General features: G+C 53.8%; 2 protein-coding genes across 4 annotated transcripts; one reads left to right on the forward strand and one right to left on the reverse strand.

Annotated features, from left to right (window-relative positions):
• Nucleotides 1–205: 205 nt before the first annotated feature.
• Nucleotides 206–10,082, forward strand: LOC119111335 (transmembrane protein 43 homolog). Its single transcript, XM_037235150.1, has 7 exons — nucleotides 206–685; nucleotides 962–1,191; nucleotides 1,653–1,772; nucleotides 2,076–2,316; nucleotides 6,227–6,446; nucleotides 8,263–8,407; nucleotides 10,070–10,082. Exons 1-7 carry the CDS (start codon nucleotides 500–502, stop codon nucleotides 10,080–10,082), a joined length of 1,155 nt encoding a protein of 384 aa, XP_037091045.1. The 5' UTR covers nucleotides 206–499.
• Nucleotides 10,083–12,922: 2,840 nt separating this feature from the next.
• On the reverse strand, nucleotides 12,923–16,087 carry LOC119112785 (anaphase-promoting complex subunit 13). Of its 3 annotated transcripts, none has more exons than XM_037237063.1 (3): nucleotides 16,020–16,087; nucleotides 13,619–13,854; nucleotides 12,923–13,031 (listed from the first exon to the last, which is right to left on the reverse strand). In XM_037237063.1, coding segments are annotated over exons 1-2 (225 nt in total). In that variant the 5' UTR covers nucleotides 16,022–16,087; the 3' UTR covers nucleotides 12,923–13,031; nucleotides 13,619–13,631. The 3 variants fall into 3 exon arrangements, with proteins under 3 accessions (XP_037092958.1, XP_037092959.1, XP_037092957.1); XM_037237064.1 differs by having other exon boundaries at nucleotides 13,002–13,076; XM_037237062.1 differs by having other exon boundaries at nucleotides 13,031–13,124.
• Nucleotides 16,088–18,914: the final 2,827 nt, after the last annotated feature.

The raw sequence follows: 18,914 nt of genomic DNA on the forward strand, positions 1-18,914 counted from the left end.
CTGGGAGAGTGAGAGGCAGGTGAGGTCATGCCCGCGGGGTTCACCCTGCCTGCCAGCATGAGAGGCGGGTGAGGTCATGTGGCCCCAGCTCTCGAGTGCGTCGTAAATCCCGAATAGCACACCAAGGGTCGGCGAGATTTTTACAATGGCTATCTCGCATTTACAACGCCTTCGTTTTGCGCGGGTTTTTCAGGTGGGCCTTCTCATCACTGCTGCCGAATGAAGCTTTTTGTTACAAGTAGTATGCAGACTAGTGTCATCTTATGTCATGTCATTGGGACTTCACGGCGCACTCAGCTGCTGAGTTATATTCTAGACTTATACCCGGATTAGGGACTAGACTAGACGTTATAGGGATGCTAGAGATGTTATATCTTTGGGCCCGAAGACGCGCTAAACTTAAGCTGTTAAAACTGTTAACTTCATTATTTCTGCTTTTAAACTTAATGTGGGATCGGCTTTTCTTTAGTTGATCTCTTTATTGGAATTTCAGGGCAAGATGGACGAGGAAGGCTTGCGACAAAGACAACCGAGAGAACCTGGGAGCGACACGGAGCCTCTGATACGGACCGCGTCACCGAGACAGAGCGTGTCGCTGTGGGAAGCCATCAAGTCTGGCCTGGTCATGTCACTGGTGGGCCTCGTCCTGCTTCTGGGGGGCGTCGGACTGCAGTTCTGGAATGAGGTACTCTTCCAGCAAGCGGTCGCAACAATGCGTCTCTGTTTATGTTATGATGTTGCGACACTGAGCGGCGCGTCATCACATCGTTGTACGCCAGGCGCCTCTGTCGAGAACTGTCAGGTAACGCCCGCCCAATTGTAACCGTGCTGTGCTCTCCTGCCACATCGATCACCAATTCTCAGTTTGGCCTCTTTCACGTGCGTGTCGCTGTACGTTGTTCTTGGTCAGGTGCCGTGACGCGCGTGCAGCGCTCGTCAGCTATACGCTCGCACCTGGCAGGGGCGGGCCGTGGACCGAGCGCGCGCGCTGAACGAGGGTCTGAGCAGCGCTATTACCATCACGGCACCACACAAACTGCTGTCCGAGAACGACGGCAAGCTGGTGCACTTGGTCGCCCAGATCGACGTGGAGGACATGCTGCGCGAGCCCGAGTACGGCATCGCCGTGCCGGTCATCCGGCTGAAGAGACGCGTCCAGATGTACCAATGGGTGGAGGAGGAGACCAGCAGGTCAGTCAGCGGGGTGCGCGCGGCGAGGGAGGCGCTTGGAGTTGTCCAGATGTTTGGGTCGTGGGAGCGCTCACAGCCAGGGAAGTGGGCTTCAGATTCAGGCTGGAAGCTGTTTGAGCAGCACCGTGTGGCAGGTGAAAGGACGTTGTGTCACGGCAGCTGGTCAGACTGTCGTCGGGGTTGCTGCGTGTCACAGGTTTAGTGAACCGCTTTGGCCGGCTGTACCGTTCCGTCATTCATCGTTGTTTCACGCACGTGCTATGCAAATGCTAAATGCCTATGCGGTCAAACTACGGTGTAAGTTGCGACATCTGGTTGGAACATCCGGATCCGGTCGTCCGTTTGATGTACACACGAGTTGGTGTTTTTGTTTTTGGTCCATTCATTTGCGCTATTCTACATGTTGTAGCACTCTCGTTGCTGACGTTCGTGATGACGTTCGCTGGTATGTCGTGTTTCAGGACCGTGGAGGCAGCCGATGGCCAGCAGGTGGAGACGTCCTACCACTACTACAAAACTTGGAAGGACAAGCTGGTAGATAGCTCGTCCTTCAACTCACCCTTTAACCATGAAAATCCCAGGTCGGTCCGAGCTATGGTCTATGACCCTGACTTGGCCTGGGTCTGGATACACCCGGTGGGACCGTATATCACGATCCAGGTGTTATATTGTGCTTTGCCTGTGCTTGAGCGCAGTCAGCCGCGCCCAGCTATCCGTTCTGCGTGCTTTGTCTCTGTCAGCGGTTTGATCCCATCCTTAACGTGCGGCACTGGCCAGCAGCTTGCCTTGGTCACGCCAGTTCGGCGTGCGTCAGCAGCGGCGGTTCGTTGGACAGGTGGGCCGTGAGATGGCCGCGGTCTCTGACGGGCTCGACTCGCCGACAGGTCCCTCCCTCTGGAGTCCCGGGTGCAAGAGGCGGCGACGGCGTACGTGGGCGCCTTCCGTGTGACGCGGGAGCTGCGCGACCTCTTCACCCGCTACACGATCTTCGCCAGTGACGAGAGGCCGGCGGACCGGCGCATCAAGCTGCACGGCGACATCTTCTACCACTGCGCCAACATCGAGGCCCCCAATGTGGGCGACATCCGCGTCCAGTTCGCATACGCTGGCAAGGCGGGCGATACGGTTAGTCCTGAAAAAGGTGCCTCTCAGCCACTCCTCGACGTCTCCTGACAGGCTTTAACAATCGCTGATCGGTGGGGTTCACGACCATTTGCAGGGAAATGAGGATTTTGGGGCCATTTGAAATAGGCACGCTACTTTATTACATTGTACATCATGCTTATTGTAAAGTCGAATCATTATTACACATTTTTCAAAGCTCTTGAATTTGGCAAGAACTTATTCGGTGGGCATCTGTTATTTGGGATCAATACACCGTACGTATTGCCCTTCCACACCCCTCCAGCGCATTGCGTAACTTACGCACCCACGACGGAATGGCATACTGCCTTGACAATGCGCAACTCTGAATATTACCTCGCATTCCAAGCCATACGTAAAGTGTAATATGAATGGGGTATAAGACGCCATTTTGTTGCGTCCTTTGAAGGCACCAGATGGTGATTAGCCTGAAGAGAATCTTTTACATCATTTGTATGGGGTTTTGAGCTGTCACAGCCAGTATAAAGATCAGTCATTGCGGCGCATAGCTCTGCCCTGTGTAAGATTTTGATAGGGTCAGTTGCCGTGCATGGGTGCGAACGCAGCTGTTTAAAGGGAAAATTGCACCAATCAGCGAGACGGTAAATGCCAGTACGTGCGACAACTAATGGAGCATCCGAGACAACCTAAAATCACACGAAAAAAAATCATATTTCCACAGCATGGTAACCAGGTTTGGGTCGTCAGCAGGTTAGGCGTTTAGGTCTTACGAAGGGGAAAGCTGCGAAGTGTACTGAATGATCCCCAAGATGGCTATTTCAGTTCAAACCCTCATGCAAATTTGTAATACTCCCCTTGAAGAGGGTATGCCACCATTTTTGTACCTTTCAGTTGTTGATCAGGCGCGTTCGATTTGATCGTCTGGTTCCTGCGCCATTCAGCAATAACGGGCGCGGATCACCAGCGCCGTGAGCCTCGGGGGAAAGGAAGACGTAGTGACGCTGTACCGTTGCCAGCAAATCGCGCCAGTTCATGCTGACTCTTTCGGGGGCAGTTTGGTCCCGCCACATCACGGACAGAGACCCGATCTGGACCAGAGTGTGTTCCACTAACTTTCCTTTTGCCTGCTCTGATTCAGAAAATTCCAAGTTTGGGGATCTATCGGCTAACGGGTCTCGACTTATTTGAGACCAAACGGCAGAGCTTTTCTCTTTATTTAAAACATTTTATTCAATAATAGCGGAAAAATAATCATCGCGCGTAGGCTGTGCGAGAGTATTTGAAAGATCGTTGTTAACATCATCTTTGCGCGAAAAAAAACAGCTGGAGTACTATAAGTACCTAACGGAAATATGCAACCGCTATGTCAGGGTAGTGTGTTCTGAAGTTAGCCAAGTCTGCGCACAGCGGGCAGCATTCGGCTGTTAAATGTGTTTTTGTAATCCTCACCTCGGCAGCAACGATACAAATTGTCCCAAACGATTTCGATGATCGACCTTGTCGTATTGGCTTAATAGTTGTGCTATGTAATCCGCGTCTACACTCTCTACGCTTACTTTTGGTGCCATATATGATATGTCGATACAAGCAGAAACCGGCAGATTCGGTAGTGATGATGATTTGGGTTTTGGGGTGCGCCGGCTGTTTTGTCATGCGGCGCCCATAGACTTGGCAGGTTCATACGGATGAATTTCCATGGTGAACCAATGCATTCCCGCGCACATTGTTGCAGTTTTTAGGAAGCATCGGGTAAGTTTATCAATGCGCAAGCACATGCAATCATACGCAAGCACATGGGTTTTGGCGAGGCAGACAGTCCATCTGGTAACAGGTTGAAAGCTCGCGTATTCCCACAGTAGCGATTAAATGGTGTAATTGTTACTTGTCAAGTCAAAATAATCGCAGGCATATCTATATCTATGGCGTGCGCACCCGCTGACACTTTCGCAAAAACTGTTCGCTCTTGCAATAGTGTAAAACCTCGCCGCGTTTTACGCCACAGAAACATAATGTTACGAAGGACGCTGTGCTATTGCGGACCGTGTAGTTTGAAAACATTAGGTATCAGCTGTACCATGTTACAACATGTCCCGCTGGACGGTGGAAAATGCATCGCCTTGGCCTGTTAATTGTGAGTGCCGCTCTGGTAAGCAACGAAAAATGCATTATGTCACCGGTCAGCCTTTATGTAACGGGTCAGCCTTTATGTAACGGGTCAGCCTTTATGTAACACAGATCACAGTTTGTACTCTTTGCACCCGTCCTCGGCTTTGCTGCGGAGTGAGGGTGCTTAGCGTGCTCGACCGGTATCTGGTCGCCGTAGCATGCCGACTGTACCCTGGGTCAATCTTGAGAGCTGTTGAGGGAGGTGGGTGTTTTCATCACTCAAAAGCTCCTTGTTGAGTGTCTGTGTCATTTGCCTCGTTGATACGAGTGGTGTTTGCGCCGATACCGTGCTGGCGCGGCCTTCAGCCGCAATTTGCCGCTCTCACGCTCTAACTACGCCATTTTCAGATGATCATTTAAGCTTGCAAAATGTAACTGCCGGGTGTTTAAATGGAATATTCCACCTTTCTTGCACCTTTCACGCGTGGTGAGATCACACGGATGCAATATGATAAGAAATATCAGTATTTTCGAAATTTTGGAAAGTTGAGAAATTCGATTTGAATTAGGCGCTTTGACGGGAAAGATCTCATTTGGGTTCTCTCCTCACCACGACTCGGTCTGTCTTGGACTACTCAAGTTCGTCTCGACGGTGCCCCGGCGTCTTCTTAAGAGGCTCTGGGTAGCGTCCACCACGCGTGTGTCCGTATTGCTATTGGAGCTTTCCGCACAACCCGCACGAAAAGCCTGCTGATAAAAGCAAACGAACAGCCACTTCATCTTCGCAGAGGAAAACTTCCCTGAATTATGCTATCTAGGCGCCGCAAGCTCCTTGCCACCCAGCATACCCCGCACTTTTTTCGCACACGTTGACTCGGTCGTTCTTGAAAGGACTGACGCCCCCATCAAAACCCACGTGCTTGCGGTGGTGAGATTGTTTGGGTGGCGAGATTGTTTGGGTGAGGCAGGCGTCCACCTCGACGAAGGACCATGAACGCCACAGTGGTGAACGCCGCCTTCCGTGCGCTAGAATCGCCCAACGCCTCAAAAATGCGTGTAGTCCATGCACGGCATGGCAGATGGGATACTAAGGGCGCGTTCAGCGGAGGGAAAATTTTCAGCGAATTATTATCTCTCCGATGGTCATCCACGAATATGCTCCATTTGCGACCAGTGAGCCCGAAAATTACTCCTCAGTTTTGTTGCCCACGCGCCATGCAGAGGCCACGGTTATAGCAGTGTATGGCGAAAGAAGAGTTTTCCACCGTGACAATGCTCCGAAAAATTTCCTAGATTTTCCCCCGGCGCGAATGATTATCTGCGATGGTGCTCGGTGTCGGCAGTCCCGAACGCGATTCCGGAGAATTTTCCAACATTCTGGATAACTGTCCGAGATTATCTGCGAGCCGAACGCGCCCTTAAGGAAGACAGAAGTCGAGCGGGGGTCTGGAATGCTCTCAGCATGGGCGATATGTACCCCCGATCTTAAGAACAGCCAGAAAACCGCAGCCACATGACCTGTGTCAGTGGCTGGCTGGGTAATTTCCGAATGGATGGCTAAGCACAGGATGACGGGAAAAGCGCATTACTAACGGCCTAGGGACTGACTCTCAAATGGATGAGGGCTGGATTATTGTGATGTGATGTACGTCATTTGACTGACTCACTGTGGATCGATGCGCAACACATACTGCGTCCTAGTTTTTGTCTGTCGCCAGCGAGATGAGCAGTTGCATGCGTCTTCGGCAGCCGAGAGCAGGGGCTGTGTGCGTGTGCGTGTGCGTGTGCGTGAGAGCGGTACCTGAGAACGCCTGCTGCCCCGCAGGTGAGCGTGGTGGGGAAGCAGGAAGGTGACGCGCTGGTGCCATACCACACCTCCAACGGGCATCGGCTGCTGCTGCTCCAGCCAGGCCGCCGCAGCCACCAGGACATCTTCTCGGACGAGCTGGCGCAAAACCGCGCGCTCACCTGGTGGCTGCGCGGCGGCGGCTGGCTGCTGTGCTTTGTCGGCCTCAGCTGCCTCACCAACATCCTGAACGTGCTGGGTCAGTGTTCCACTGTTGTGCTGTGCCGTCCGCTGTCTCACTCTCTTCGGCCTCGGTTTCCCGACGAGCATCCCGGACGGCAATGCTTTGCTTTTCACACGAGCCGGTTTCCTTGACACCCACACTCTTTTGTTTTCTTGAACGGGCTCAGCCGTTCCCATGCTTCCCCGTCTTTCCATCTCAGTGTGTTTGATGTATTCCGTGTGCTTATGGATGACCCCTGGTATGTTAAAGGTTATGTTCGTTCATGCCATGCGTACATGTGATGTGTATTACTGTTTTCACTGAAGAATGTCAACCTCATTGAACATAAATGTTGTACCCACTATTATAGTGGGCCGGTTGCCTTACTCTCGTGCTGCCTGTGCTCCAGTGAGCCGGCTCCCCTGATTCCTGTGCTGGCCCGATGCCGCTGAGGGATTCCCTGGACTCCGATACCGCTGGGGACTCCCCTGAATTTTGTGCTGGCCCGATGTCGCCCGGGGGATTCCCCGACTCCAGCGATCTTGTGCTCTGGCGAGCCGGTTCGGCTTCCTTCCCATGCTTTCCGTTTGTTGGCCAGGTCCCCTGACTTTTGCTCTTTGCGTCGTTCTAGTCAGCGATGATGCCCTGGAATCATTTTCCCCTTCTCGTGGTTCTTCTGAGTTGCACTTTCCCTTTTCCAGTGAGTTCCGACCCCCCCCCCCCCCCCCCCCGCCCCGGTCCATTCCTATGCTTTCCAGCATTTCATTAGGCCAGTTAACCCGAATCATGCCCTCGCGTGCTCCTCTCCGCCCCCTTTGCTGCTTTGTTCCAGTGAGCGAGACCACCTGACCATGCCCCTCCCCCGCCGTCCAGACTCCAGGGCCGTGGTCTCTAACTCTCCCTCACTCCGTGTTTCATTGAGCCGGCTCGTTGACCCATGCTTCAATGTTCCTGTGGGCCTCGCCCTTGACTCATGTTTTGCTCTACTGTTATGTTCCTCCTCTGTTCCAGTAAATGTTGTCCTGCGGGGAGCAATCTGCATGTTCTCCTTGTGCCAGTGAGCCGGTCTCTCTGATTCCGTTGCTTCCATCCCATCATGTTCCAATGTTCCGTTTCCCCTGATTCCCGCACTCCCGCTCCCGGTGAGTCGGTGCCGTGACTTCCGTGTCCCGTGTCCCCAGTGTTCCGTTCCCCAGACTCCCTCACTCCCACGTCTCGGTGCGTCGGTGCCGTGACTTCCGTATCCCGTGTCCCCAGTGTTCCGTTCCCCAGACTCCCTCACTCCCATGTCTCGGTTAGTCGGTGCCGTGACTTCCGTGTCCCGTGTCCCCAGTGTTCCCAGACTCCCTCACTACCGCGTCCCGGTGAGTCGGTACCGTGACTTCCGTGTCCCGTGTCCCCAGTGTTCCGTTCCCCAGACTCCCTCACTCCCGCGTCCCGGTGAGTCGGTGCCGTGACTTCCGTGTCCCGTGTCCCCAGTGTTCCGTTCCCCAGACTCCCTCATTCCCGCGTCCCGGTGAGTCGGTGCCGTGACTTCCGTGTCCCGTGTCCCCAGTGTTCCGTTCCCCAGACTCCCTCACTCCGGCGTCCCGGTGAGTCGGTGCCGTGACTTCCGTGTCCCGTGTCCCCAGTGTTCCCAGACTCCCTCAGTCCCGCGTCCCGGTGAGTCGGCGCCGTGACTTCCGTGTCCCGTGTCCCCAGTGTTCCGTTCCCCAGACTCCCTCACTCCCGCGTCCCGGTGAGTCGGTACCGTGACTTCCGTGTCCCGTGTCCCCAGTGTTCCGTTCCCCAGCTCCCTCACTCCCATGTCTCGGTGAGTCGGTGCCGTGACTTCCGCGCCGTCTGCCCCCAGTGAGCCGGTTCCCTGTGGTGCGGGACGTGGTGGCACTGGGTGTCACGTCACTCAACGCTAGCGTCTCGGTGGCCGTTTCGCTGGCGGCCGTGGCGCTCAGCTGGCTCTGGTACCGGCCGCTGCTGGGCGGCGCCCTGCTGCTGGCCGCCGCGCTGCCCGTCTGGTGGCGTGCGCGCTGGGCGCCGGCCGACCAGTGGGAGAGCCGCGAGCCGCGCCTCACCGTCACGCGGCCGCGCGGCATGTACCGCTCCCAGCCGCCGCCCTACGGCTTCCGGACACCCTCCTGATGGCCGAGACCGTGGGCAAGAGGGATGCGGCGCGTGTCGCGAGTCACGCTGGCCCACAGGCCGCTGTTATGACGGGTTCCGGTGTCTGGGTCGTGCCCAGGAAGCGTCGAGCTGTTTTGTGCGGGTTCGTTCGTTCTGTAATGCGGGCATTTCCTTGTTTATGCGCACAGCGCACTTGTGAAGGTCGTTTGCGTAGTGTTGCCGGTGCACGGTAGTGGAGCTCGTGAAGAGAAATGTGAAGGACTCGGTTCGCGATTTCGCTGTGATTTAGTTTGTTTCGTTCGTATACAGCGCCAGCGAGTTTCTTAGACCCCATCTGCCACGTGCGTTGTGTCATCAGGCTACCAGACCCCAACTTTTTTGTCTGCTCGAATCAGAGATGTGTTTATGTCGTCTGGCGTTATATACATGCGTTGGCATGCTCGTTAGGTGAAGCGAATAAGTGCCAAGGGTGTTATTCGATTCGATACATGATATGTATACGTGGTACTTCGTCATTACAGATGGTTTTGTAGTCTGTTTTATAAGCAATGAGTGGCTGCGAGACTAACGACCTTTGTGTTCACATTATTCGCGTTTTATATTTTAGGACAATGCCATGGCAACTGCCTTTTGTACGGCAGACGGTCTATTGGGTAGTCAAGCTTTGGGTTAAAGTCGAATGTGTATATCCATTTCAACAAGGAGTCGCTGGGACAACGGCGGCGACGTATCCGCGACACCTGCCGTTTCAAGGGGATCTTCCACGTTTGAAGGCATTGAAGCAAGCGTCAGGTATGAAAAAAGGGTCTCATCTGTAAGTGCTTACTTATAGCTATTGGTTTACTTTTAGGTGGAAAAGACTGCTCTAGGCAACATAATTTCTTTAGTTAGCGAATATACTCTTCAACATGTAATTGCTTCATCGCGTGACCGAACATTGCACAACATTAATTGAGAGCTAATTGGGGGACGTAATATTTGGAAATCGTGCTGATGATCGACTCGACAATCATATTTGTATTGTTGATTGTTGCATGGCAAATGGAAGTAGGACGTGTATGACGTTATTAAGACATCGTGGATGCCTGGGTTAACCTGAAATAGTTTGCACGAAAAAGTTTGCACATCTTCGCGGGGGCGTAGTTCAGAAACTAGGGGGGGGGGGGGTGGTGGTACGTTGGAACAAGGCAGGGCTGTGAGCTGCACCGAATGATCAAGATGGCTAGTTCAGTTCAGAACCCCACACAAATGTGGAGCACTCCCTTGGACGTCTCCTCCGGTAAGGAATCAGTTCAATGATTGGGTGTGGGAACGGGTTGTAAGTGGGTGCCATGACCCCCCCCCCCCCCCCCCCCCCCCCCCCGCCTTCCCCGAATGCTGAGCGCCGGTTAGCCCTATGGCGGCGCATGAAAAAATGTATTGAATTTGGTACTTGGCACGCCCTATCTTCTGAAACTTATCCACGTGCGGTCCAGTATGACAATATCATTGCTAATAGCAACCGCTGCAGGCCTCGCTGACCCGGGGCGCCTCGCCAGGATCCTTCGCTGACACAGGCTAAGGACAGGGCCGCGCACAAAGTGCGGGACAGGACCGGGCGCTGGCACGCGTCCAGCCAGAACCGTGCGCTGGCACGCGTCCACGCAGGGCCCTGTGCTGGCACGCGTCCGCATAGGACTGCACGCTAGCCTTCGACTGCCAGCGCCCGGCCTTCGCTGGGAAACGCCTCTGGAAGCTGGGTCCTGGCCCTGCCAGCCTGAGCCGACAAGCGCAGGGTAACAGTCAAGTCAGCGAAACAAGTCGAGGCAAGGTTCGGCGCAACAGAACCTGTCGCCCAGCTGCTGGTTAGTGAAATGAATGGGTTCGATCTTTGCCAAACCACTGATTTAAATCAGAAATATATTTCAGAGATCGCAACTGCATCTTAGAAACGCGCACCACTTTCAGATGACGGGTGCAACAGCGTAGGACGTTTACAGGCAGTAACCGCTGGACTGGGCACGCCTTTAGTGAAAAAGTACTGTCGGGGTTATACCTCCGCAAAGATCGTAAATATCGCTGGAAATATTTGTCGGCAGGTGGTCCAGTTTTTACTGGGCCCGGGCGAGAGCGCCGGTCATTGCCAACTGTGTGCCTTTGACTTGGTCAGTCAGGGCAGGCATACGACCAATGGGCGGGAGTCATGCTATGTCAGACATGGTAACCATACATACGCACGCACGCACGCACGCACCCACACCCACCCGCACACACCCACCCACCCACACCCACCCCCACACCCACACACACACCAGGCTGAGTTAAAAGACAGCATTGCGGTCATCAAGAAAATGTTTATTTCCTGTCCGGTATGGCAAGGATCACTTTTCATAAGGGGTGACAAGTCCTGATGTGGGCGAATTTTCCAGCTAAACGCGATTAAACCGAAACACCAACGGTCATAAAAAACGGGACGAGCGGTTTGAGGCCGACAGAAATGCATGCGCAGAGGGAGCAGCGGTGCATGTGCATGTGCAAGCCATCATGATCCATTCAACGAGACTTTAAAGAGTGCAGAACATGAGCAGCACCCTATTGGGATTACAACTGATCATCACGAAACTGGAACAGCGCGGGACAGTCGCGTATTAGTACTAAAACAGAACTGCAGCTGAAACGGCACGGCAAAGCACCGTAGTAGTACAAAAACAGATTACTGGGGAACTGAAGCAACACAGCACACCAGTTAAGGCGCATGACGTGGCAGTGCCATTGCTCCGTTAGTTATCACACACAAAGAAACATTCGGCCGCTGACGGTTCGCTGAGGCCCCTGGGGGCGCCGGACCGCGTCACGTGACGTCGTAGCGCGTGACGTCGTCGCGCCGCGGCTGCGCCGGGTCGCCGTACTCAAGCACCACCGTCTCGCCGCTGTCCAGCTGGCCGGCCGCCAGCTGCTCGACGGGCGTGTCCATGGCGGCGCTCACCAGGCCGCCGTCGGGGCGCCGGTACAGCAGCAGCCGGCGGCCGCCGCTCCGGTCGTTCTCATTGGCGGCGCCGCACAGGTCGGCCAGCGCGTCGACCACGCGGCCGAGCGTCCAACGGCGGCTGACGAACACGGGCCGCGCCACGCCGCGGCCGCCCGGCGCGAGCGCCAGCAGGTAGAGCCGGTCGGCCAGCGGCACAGCGCCGTCGCCGGCGGCGCGCTGCTTTAGCCGCATCAGCTGCACCTGCGCGGCCGTGCGGCGAGCGCGGTCCGAGCCGCGGCCGACGCTCACGACCGGCGGCTGCGCCAGCCGCGCCGCCTGCAACGCCGCGGCCCGCTCAGCCGCCGGCTGCAGGCACGCCGCCTCCTCCTGACGCGCTCGCCACGGCGGGCAGTCGTGCTCGGCCTCGTGACGGTGCGTCAGGCAGCAGGGTCGCTGGCAGCCTGGGCAGGTGACCGGCGTCAGTTCGGCGGCCGTGCAGCCGCCACGTGACAGCCGTACACCCGCGTGCTGGCAGTCAGGTCCGCCTGGCAACGGAAACATCGCTCGGGTCAAGTGATCGCGATAGCCGGCAGGTGGACCCGGTAACAGACGGGGGTACACGCTGACGAGCAAGCTCGCTAGCAACACGTGTCAGAAAAAGCAGGCGCACCGATAAGAGAGGATGCTCATATCAGATACCAAACGACGTTTCATAAGGTCAAAGGTTTTCACGACGTTTCATAACGTCAAATGTGTGTTTAACTCTTTAAATGTTGATGAGGTATGAAATCTGTCACGCCTAGTCAGTGCAAACAAATTCACAAGCATAAGTAGCACGTTTGGAGTTGTTTTGCGACGCATGTAACTGCTAGTCACCAGCAACGAATATTTCACGCCGGCAGTAGCCAGGGACGCTCAAAACACAGCTGGTTGTAACCCCCCCCCCCCCCCCCCCCCCCCGACCATACCGCGGCTGCGCGTCAAGCAACGTTTCACTGAGCAAAGACGGTGTGCGCACGACGCCCATTCACAACGCGGCTGTATAAAAGCTATTGTTCAGTCGGACAGACGAGCTAATACCTCTCCCGCCACGGACTGGTGATCCCCTGAGCAGAATCAGCTGTAAATCACCTTCCATCTGGCTTTACCCACACGGTCTGTTAGCCTAGCCTCAGCTTTTTACCGGGGGACACATCTATGGACACATCTATTTTGCCTGGGCACACATCTATGGACACATCTATAGATACATCGATAGTCCTCGTCCCTGTGTCTCTGTGTTAATCCCTGTATCTCTGTGCTTCTCTCTGTACCTGTGGTTCTCTCTGTATCTCCACGTACCTCTCTGTATCTCTGTCTCTGTCTGTCTCTGTCCGGTCGGAAATATCACTGACCTCGGCCGGCTGGGGCGCCTTGTCGCAGCTGTGGACGTCGGCAGCAACATGGTGTCGACAGAAGGTGACCTGGCAGTGGGCGCAGACGAGCGGCAGGAAGTCGAGTTGGCGGCAGGCGGCCAGGCCGCAGTGCCGTCCCAGCTCCGGTAGCTCAGCCATCTGGCGCGACGGCCCGCGGAGCGTCACACTGGCGCCGGCCGCTCACTGCCAGCGCGCGCACAGACACCGTCCCAGCTGCGCACCGGACCTGGGCTGCACCGGCGCGGTGACGCATCACACACTGCCTGGCTCTTGCCACCGAAATGTGTGAAATCCGGAATTCGGACATCTAGTGAATAGCGACCCACATGGATTCTTCAGTAGAAACACAACAAAACGGTTCGACCCTCGCATGAGCACAAGACATTCCAAATGTGACCAAACACAGCCATTGTGCAACCAAGATTTTGTAGCAAGTGGGCGATTGTGTAAGACACCATCGACACCTATATAGCACGGCATCCTAGGAGCCTTTCGGTGAGGGCGCCACTGGGTGACACAGTTCTTACGGCCACCACAGATGTTTGATGACAGGAGAGCACACCACATTGGCGGCTGCACAACAAATCACTGTCACCCTGGACCACTGATGATGCCTGAGTTTCGTCAAGCTTTCTCAAGTAAGTAAGACAAGCAAAGTGCGGTCGGGCGCCTGCAAGGTGGCTCTGCTGGACACCAGGACCGACGCCAGGCGCCGTGTCACCCACCAGCGCGCGCGCCTCAGTCGGTCGGCTGGCGCTGTTCGGCGAGCCGCTGCAGCGACAGGTCGGTCCAGCTGTGCTCCTGCTGACGCAGACTCTCCACGGCGCCGCTGTTGTCCGGCTCTGGGTCAGGCAGTTCGTACAGTGGCACGGCGATCTCCTCCTCGGGCAGCGTGTCCCGCCGCCACGCCTCGTCGACGATGTCGATCAGACGGCCCTCCAGCGGCGCCTGGCTGTCCATCCTGGGAGGCAGGCCTTGATATAAGTGAAGTTGATCAAACCGCCTTCCCCCCGCAGCACCCGGCTGTCCATTCACAGGCAGGCACACAACATGAGAGGTGAAGCCAGACAGATGGTCCTGTTCCAGTTCAGAGAATGGGGCAGTACAGCATGGCAGCACTGGGCAGAAGTAGGGTAGTAGCATGGGGTGACAGCAGTGGTGGTGTTCCAATGTGGGACTGGGGTGCAAATTTCTTGTCTAACAATCATTACGCAGCACTTTAAGATAGCCACTGGCTACCATTGTGTGGCAAGTCAGCCAGTGAAACATAGCAGATCTTGACATGATCTTGTTGAGAGAGGGCTGGTGCAAGACTACTTTGGGGCAGTTTCTACCAGTTTTGTAGGCACAACTTCATGAATTGGAGCTGCCACATGGGTGCATCTGAAGGGGGGCATGGGGTCATGGGCCCCCTTCAAGCCCATGGCTCCAAGTAGGCCCATGGCTGTCTGAACACACAGTTTTTCACACACAATGCACCAAAATTGGATGTCTTTGGGCTTCCAGGTAATCACAAGTGAAAGTCAAGGGCCCATGAGTGCACAAAAATTATACTTGATTGAGAGGGCAGTGATTTGGAGGATTTCAGTCTGCTTACAATGTCCAGGGGCCCTACACTTTCCGGGGGCCCTATATGTCTAGTTGCGCAGCCAACCTGATTGTTAAGGAGCCTTTTACAATGCCCTTCATTTTTTTGCATTTGCTCAGAGGGGCATTAATTTGTTATCGGCGCATCCTACGCTCTTGTCACTCATGCATCACATTTGCATCCATTTCATAAAATGCATTTTAATGCAATGATATTTTGTGCTCACTCATAACAAAGCACAAACACTGTATTAGTCATCAGCCATTAGCTGGTCAGATTGACCAGCCAGCAGTCTCAATATGCTTTGAGTCAAGTTTGTCCCCAATTCTAATGGTATTTAGCAGCAAAATTAAGATATTTTCAGTTTTTTTCTAAAAAAAGATTTGCCTCAGAATAGCAGCATTCACCTTGATATGGAGAAAATGAATACACTTCATGCATGTGTGTATATAACATGCCTAGCTCTCTACAGATGCACACAGTAACATGGGTTTCCATATGCAAATGGCATATTAAGAGTCTCACAATTTGATTGTCTTACTTCAAGGATATTTGGGGGTCTTAACTCTGAAGGGTACCACAGTGTTGTGTAGCCCCTCCCCTTTACAAAATCCTGGTTCCACCCCTAGGCAGCTGATATCATTTGGGGGTAGCTCACAATGCCCTGTGACAGGAACTGAACTGGGATGCATGCTGCACAGGAGTCAAAGTGGCAAAATGCATCAGAATCTGTTATAAAAAAACAAAAGAGCAGTAATCCATCCAGATACTAGCAAGGAAAGCCTGGCAGCAGATGCACCACATTTGTGTGGACTTCATCATTATGTAACTTAAAAAGGGGATTTGTGAGGAGCATCATACCTATACCTGGGATAGTGCACAACAGCCTTATGGCTTGTAGAATAACCAGGAGAATAAACAAATTGATAGATTAATATATCAATATGTTTCTCATATATATATATATATATATATATATATATATATATATATATATACATGTCCATTCTGATCATTCTATGAGGAAACCTTGATCCTTATTTCACTCCATTTCACCCTTGTTTCTTGTTCCCATTAGTACCATTTGGGCAGCATCATGGTGCATAAGCGACATCTGTATTATCCTATCTGATCCCACACGCAGCTCCTCACAATGCACTGTAGCCAGCAATCCATAAATGATGGACAACTTGATTAGAAATGGTGAGTCTGCACGCCTGAGTTTATAGCATCTGTTGCTAGTGTTGAACAGGAAAAACAGCTGTTAACAACTACATGGCACACCGGCTGAGCCAGGCAGGGTCCTGGCCTTCCAGTTCAGAGTCATCATCATCTTGTGAAATGTTTGATGCTAGCTCATAAGTTGTAGCACACAGGTGTATGCCTCGCACTCAAGAAAACGGTCGACATCGGCCAAATCTATCAGGCATACCATGCAATATTGCTACCAGTACATTCTCCAGACATTTCTTATTCCTTTGACCCCTTCAGATAGCTCTATTTCCCATCTGATGTCAATACATGATGATTTCCCTCACATCTATGATCCGCCGCTCACACAGCCACGCCGACCACAGCCCCAGCGACGCTGAAATCGGCAGCGCAGCCGACAGCTGATTGTGGGAAATTTCGCTAACGCTTACAGCTGATCGTACCATGACGTCACAACACAACAGAATAACGGCTTAACTGTCGACAATTCCGTAATGGACCGCATGTGTGTAACGGAGGATCTAGAGAGGAAGTTACGGCGCCGTGGTCGTTCTTGTGGCCCCAAGGGCCCCCACAGGCTCGGAAAGGGCCAATAGCCGGCAGAACGGAAGTATATTTGTGCACAAAACGCAACTAAAGAGGACATGGTTGGGCTTCCAGGTGACCAAGAACAGTAGCAAGCAAGGGTGGAACTCTTTATGTCTTTGGGGTCGTGCCCCCCTCCAATTTTGAGCTGGACCTCCCCAATGCTGGGCTGGCTGCAGTAGCGCAGGCAGGGGGGGGGGGCACAGTGGGTACGTGCGCCCCTTTGGTTCCGAAGAGCCCGAAGGCCTCTCGGAACCTAAGATTAGGGGTCCGGAAAGCCAGCCAGAGATCTCATCCAGGGGCCCCGGCCCGTAGTACTAGACACTCCAATGCCAGCCAGAGAGCCCTACGCACTGATCAGGGGCCCACTGAGCCGATAAGGGCCTGTATTTCGGTCAGACACCACGAATAACGTGCAGTCGGCTGCGTGGCGGCGTGGACCTACGGGCCCAATTCCCAAGCAGGGTCAAAGCCGGGACCAGCGATCTACATTGTGCAGGGCTCCATAGCGCCCAACAAGGGCCATATGTTGCCAATGGGCCCCGTGCCGACCGGAGGCAGTGTTTGTGGAGGCCCGAAGAGCATAGAGGGTCCCCGGGTCCGACGATCAAGCGCCCGATTAGAGGGTCTAAGGACATAAATGACTTGTCGGAGTCTTATTCAGGGGCCCAGACCTGCGAGTACGGACGCTCAGATAACGGCCAGAGGGCCATTTGCGCCAACCAGGGACCCCCCTGAGTCGATATAGGTCTACGTGTCGGTCAGGTACCACCCGTGCCACACGGGGGCATCCGTGTCTGTATGGGTCTGAGGGCACACTTCCCAATTAGCTACAAAACCAGGGCGATTATTTACACTGGCCGCAGGCCTTTTATCTGTCAGGGGTCCACGGCGCCTAACAGAGGGTCCTGTGCCCGCAAGGGCCCCGAACCGACCAAGGGAAGTATTCGATCGGGCCCGAAGAGGGGCCCGGGCGGCACACCGGAGCCGACGATCAAAGGCCCGGTTGGAGGGCATAAGAGCCCGAGGGACTGGCTGTAGGTGACATAAAGAATTGCGGCGCGTAGGGTCACGACCCGAAATATCACTTAGAGGTCCTCTTGCACCGTTTTAGGAACTCCTGAGACAATGCGGGTGTCTAAGTCGGTCAGAGACCATGAACACCGAACAGTCGGCTCCATGTCCGTCTGAGCCCTGGACACCCATTTCCCAAGCAGACACGAGGCCGGGGTCAGCGATTCGCAATGTTCAGGGGGTCCCTGACACAATGAGGGCTGCTAGGTCCGTTGGGGACTACAGTGCCAAACAGGGCATTCTGGGTCAACAAGGGGCCTCGAATCGGTCAGAGGAGGATTCGTTCATTTGGGACGGTGACGGGAGCCCGAACGGCAGAGGGTATCTGCGTTGGTCGAGGACCTCTGGCAACTGAATGAAACAAAAACTTATGGGGAGTGCTCATATTGAGGAAATAGAGAAGTCCCGTGCCAGTCAGGGCCCCCAGTGTCTAACGGTGAACCCCCCCCCCCCCCAACGTTTTTCCAGCATGGGCCCGTTAAGTCCAACTGGAGTCCATGTTTCAATTATTTCATCACCAGCGGTGAGCAGAGATGTTGTTGCGTTAATGATGATTCATGCGTCGATCCAGAGTCAACTGCGCGAGTCAGAAGGCCTCTCGTGTCAGGGAGAGGTTCAATGCATATGGTGTATCGCTCCACGAGATTCCGATTCGCCCAGGGGATGCCGCTCCGCACACTGCGGTGATACAAAAAGGCCCTTGAGCAATTGACCGGGAACAACAATATGCCCCGTAGTGTTGTACTTAAGGGACCCCTTATACCCCTTGAGACCCCTTATGTCCTTTACCGGACATAAGGGGTCTCATTATCGCTGTATGGAGAGCGTTGAAATGAGTTCCAAATGGACAAGGCTAGCCTTGTTTCACTGAGCGCGCAACGATGGGCGAATATTTCATTGCAACTTTGAGGTTGTCCTCTGGACATATTATCAGTTACAGCAGCACGACTTTTACCTTCACTCTTCCAGTCCCACAGCCAGATTCCGGCGCCACTTCGCGGTGCTGTAAAGACCAATGCGTTATTGTCATCAATCCGTACAGGTGAAACATACGCCACCATAGTGGTACCACTAATCAATTCTGACTGAATATTGAACATATTCAGACTAACATAGCTTGGCCATGTTATTACAAATTGTTGATCCACTTTGGTCTTTAATCCACATTCGCGCAATCCTTGCTATTTCTGTACAGCCCAGATAAACATTGTGACAAAGTTTCTGAGTTTTATCGGTTTAAACAGGGTCACTGAACCATCTAAAATGAAGAGTGCCGGCGATTTATTTCATGCAGTCATTTGACGCGCCATTTTGTCAGTTTATTTACTATATCACGACAGCATTAATCTAGCGATAGCCTCTGGCCTATATTCTAGTTAAAGAAGATATAAGTGTGTAAGAGAGAGAGAGAGAGAGAGAGAGAGAGAGAGAGAGAGAGAGAGAGAGAGAGAGAGAGAGAGAGAGGAGAGAGAAGACGGAGAGAAGGAGAGGGAGAGAGAGGGAGGGAGAGAGAGGAGAGAGGAGAGAGGAGAGAGAGAGATAGATATATAATATATATATAT

The sequence above is a fragment of the Pollicipes pollicipes genome, unplaced genomic scaffold (assembly GCF_011947565.3).
Source record: "Pollicipes pollicipes isolate AB1234 unplaced genomic scaffold, Ppol_2.1 Scaffold_7261;HRSCAF=8764_pilon_pilon_pilon, whole genome shotgun sequence".
NCBI lineage: Eukaryota > Metazoa > Arthropoda > Thecostraca > Pollicipedomorpha > Pollicipedidae > Pollicipes > Pollicipes pollicipes.

What these genes read in the sequence shown, in the direction of transcription:
- LOC119111335 (XM_037235150.1), top strand. Translation starts at nt 500, where the DNA reads ATGGACGAGGAAGGCTTGCGACAAAGACAACCGAGAGAACCTGGGAGC. An exon ending in GACTGCAGTTCTGGAATGAG is followed by an intron (nt 686 to 961) that starts GTACTCTTCCAG and finishes CGCACCTGGCAG; the next exon opens with GGGCGGGCCGTGGACCGAGC. An exon ending in GTGGAGGAGGAGACCAGCAG is followed by an intron (nt 1,192 to 1,652) that starts GTCAGTCAGCGG and finishes GTCGTGTTTCAG; the next exon opens with GACCGTGGAGGCAGCCGATG.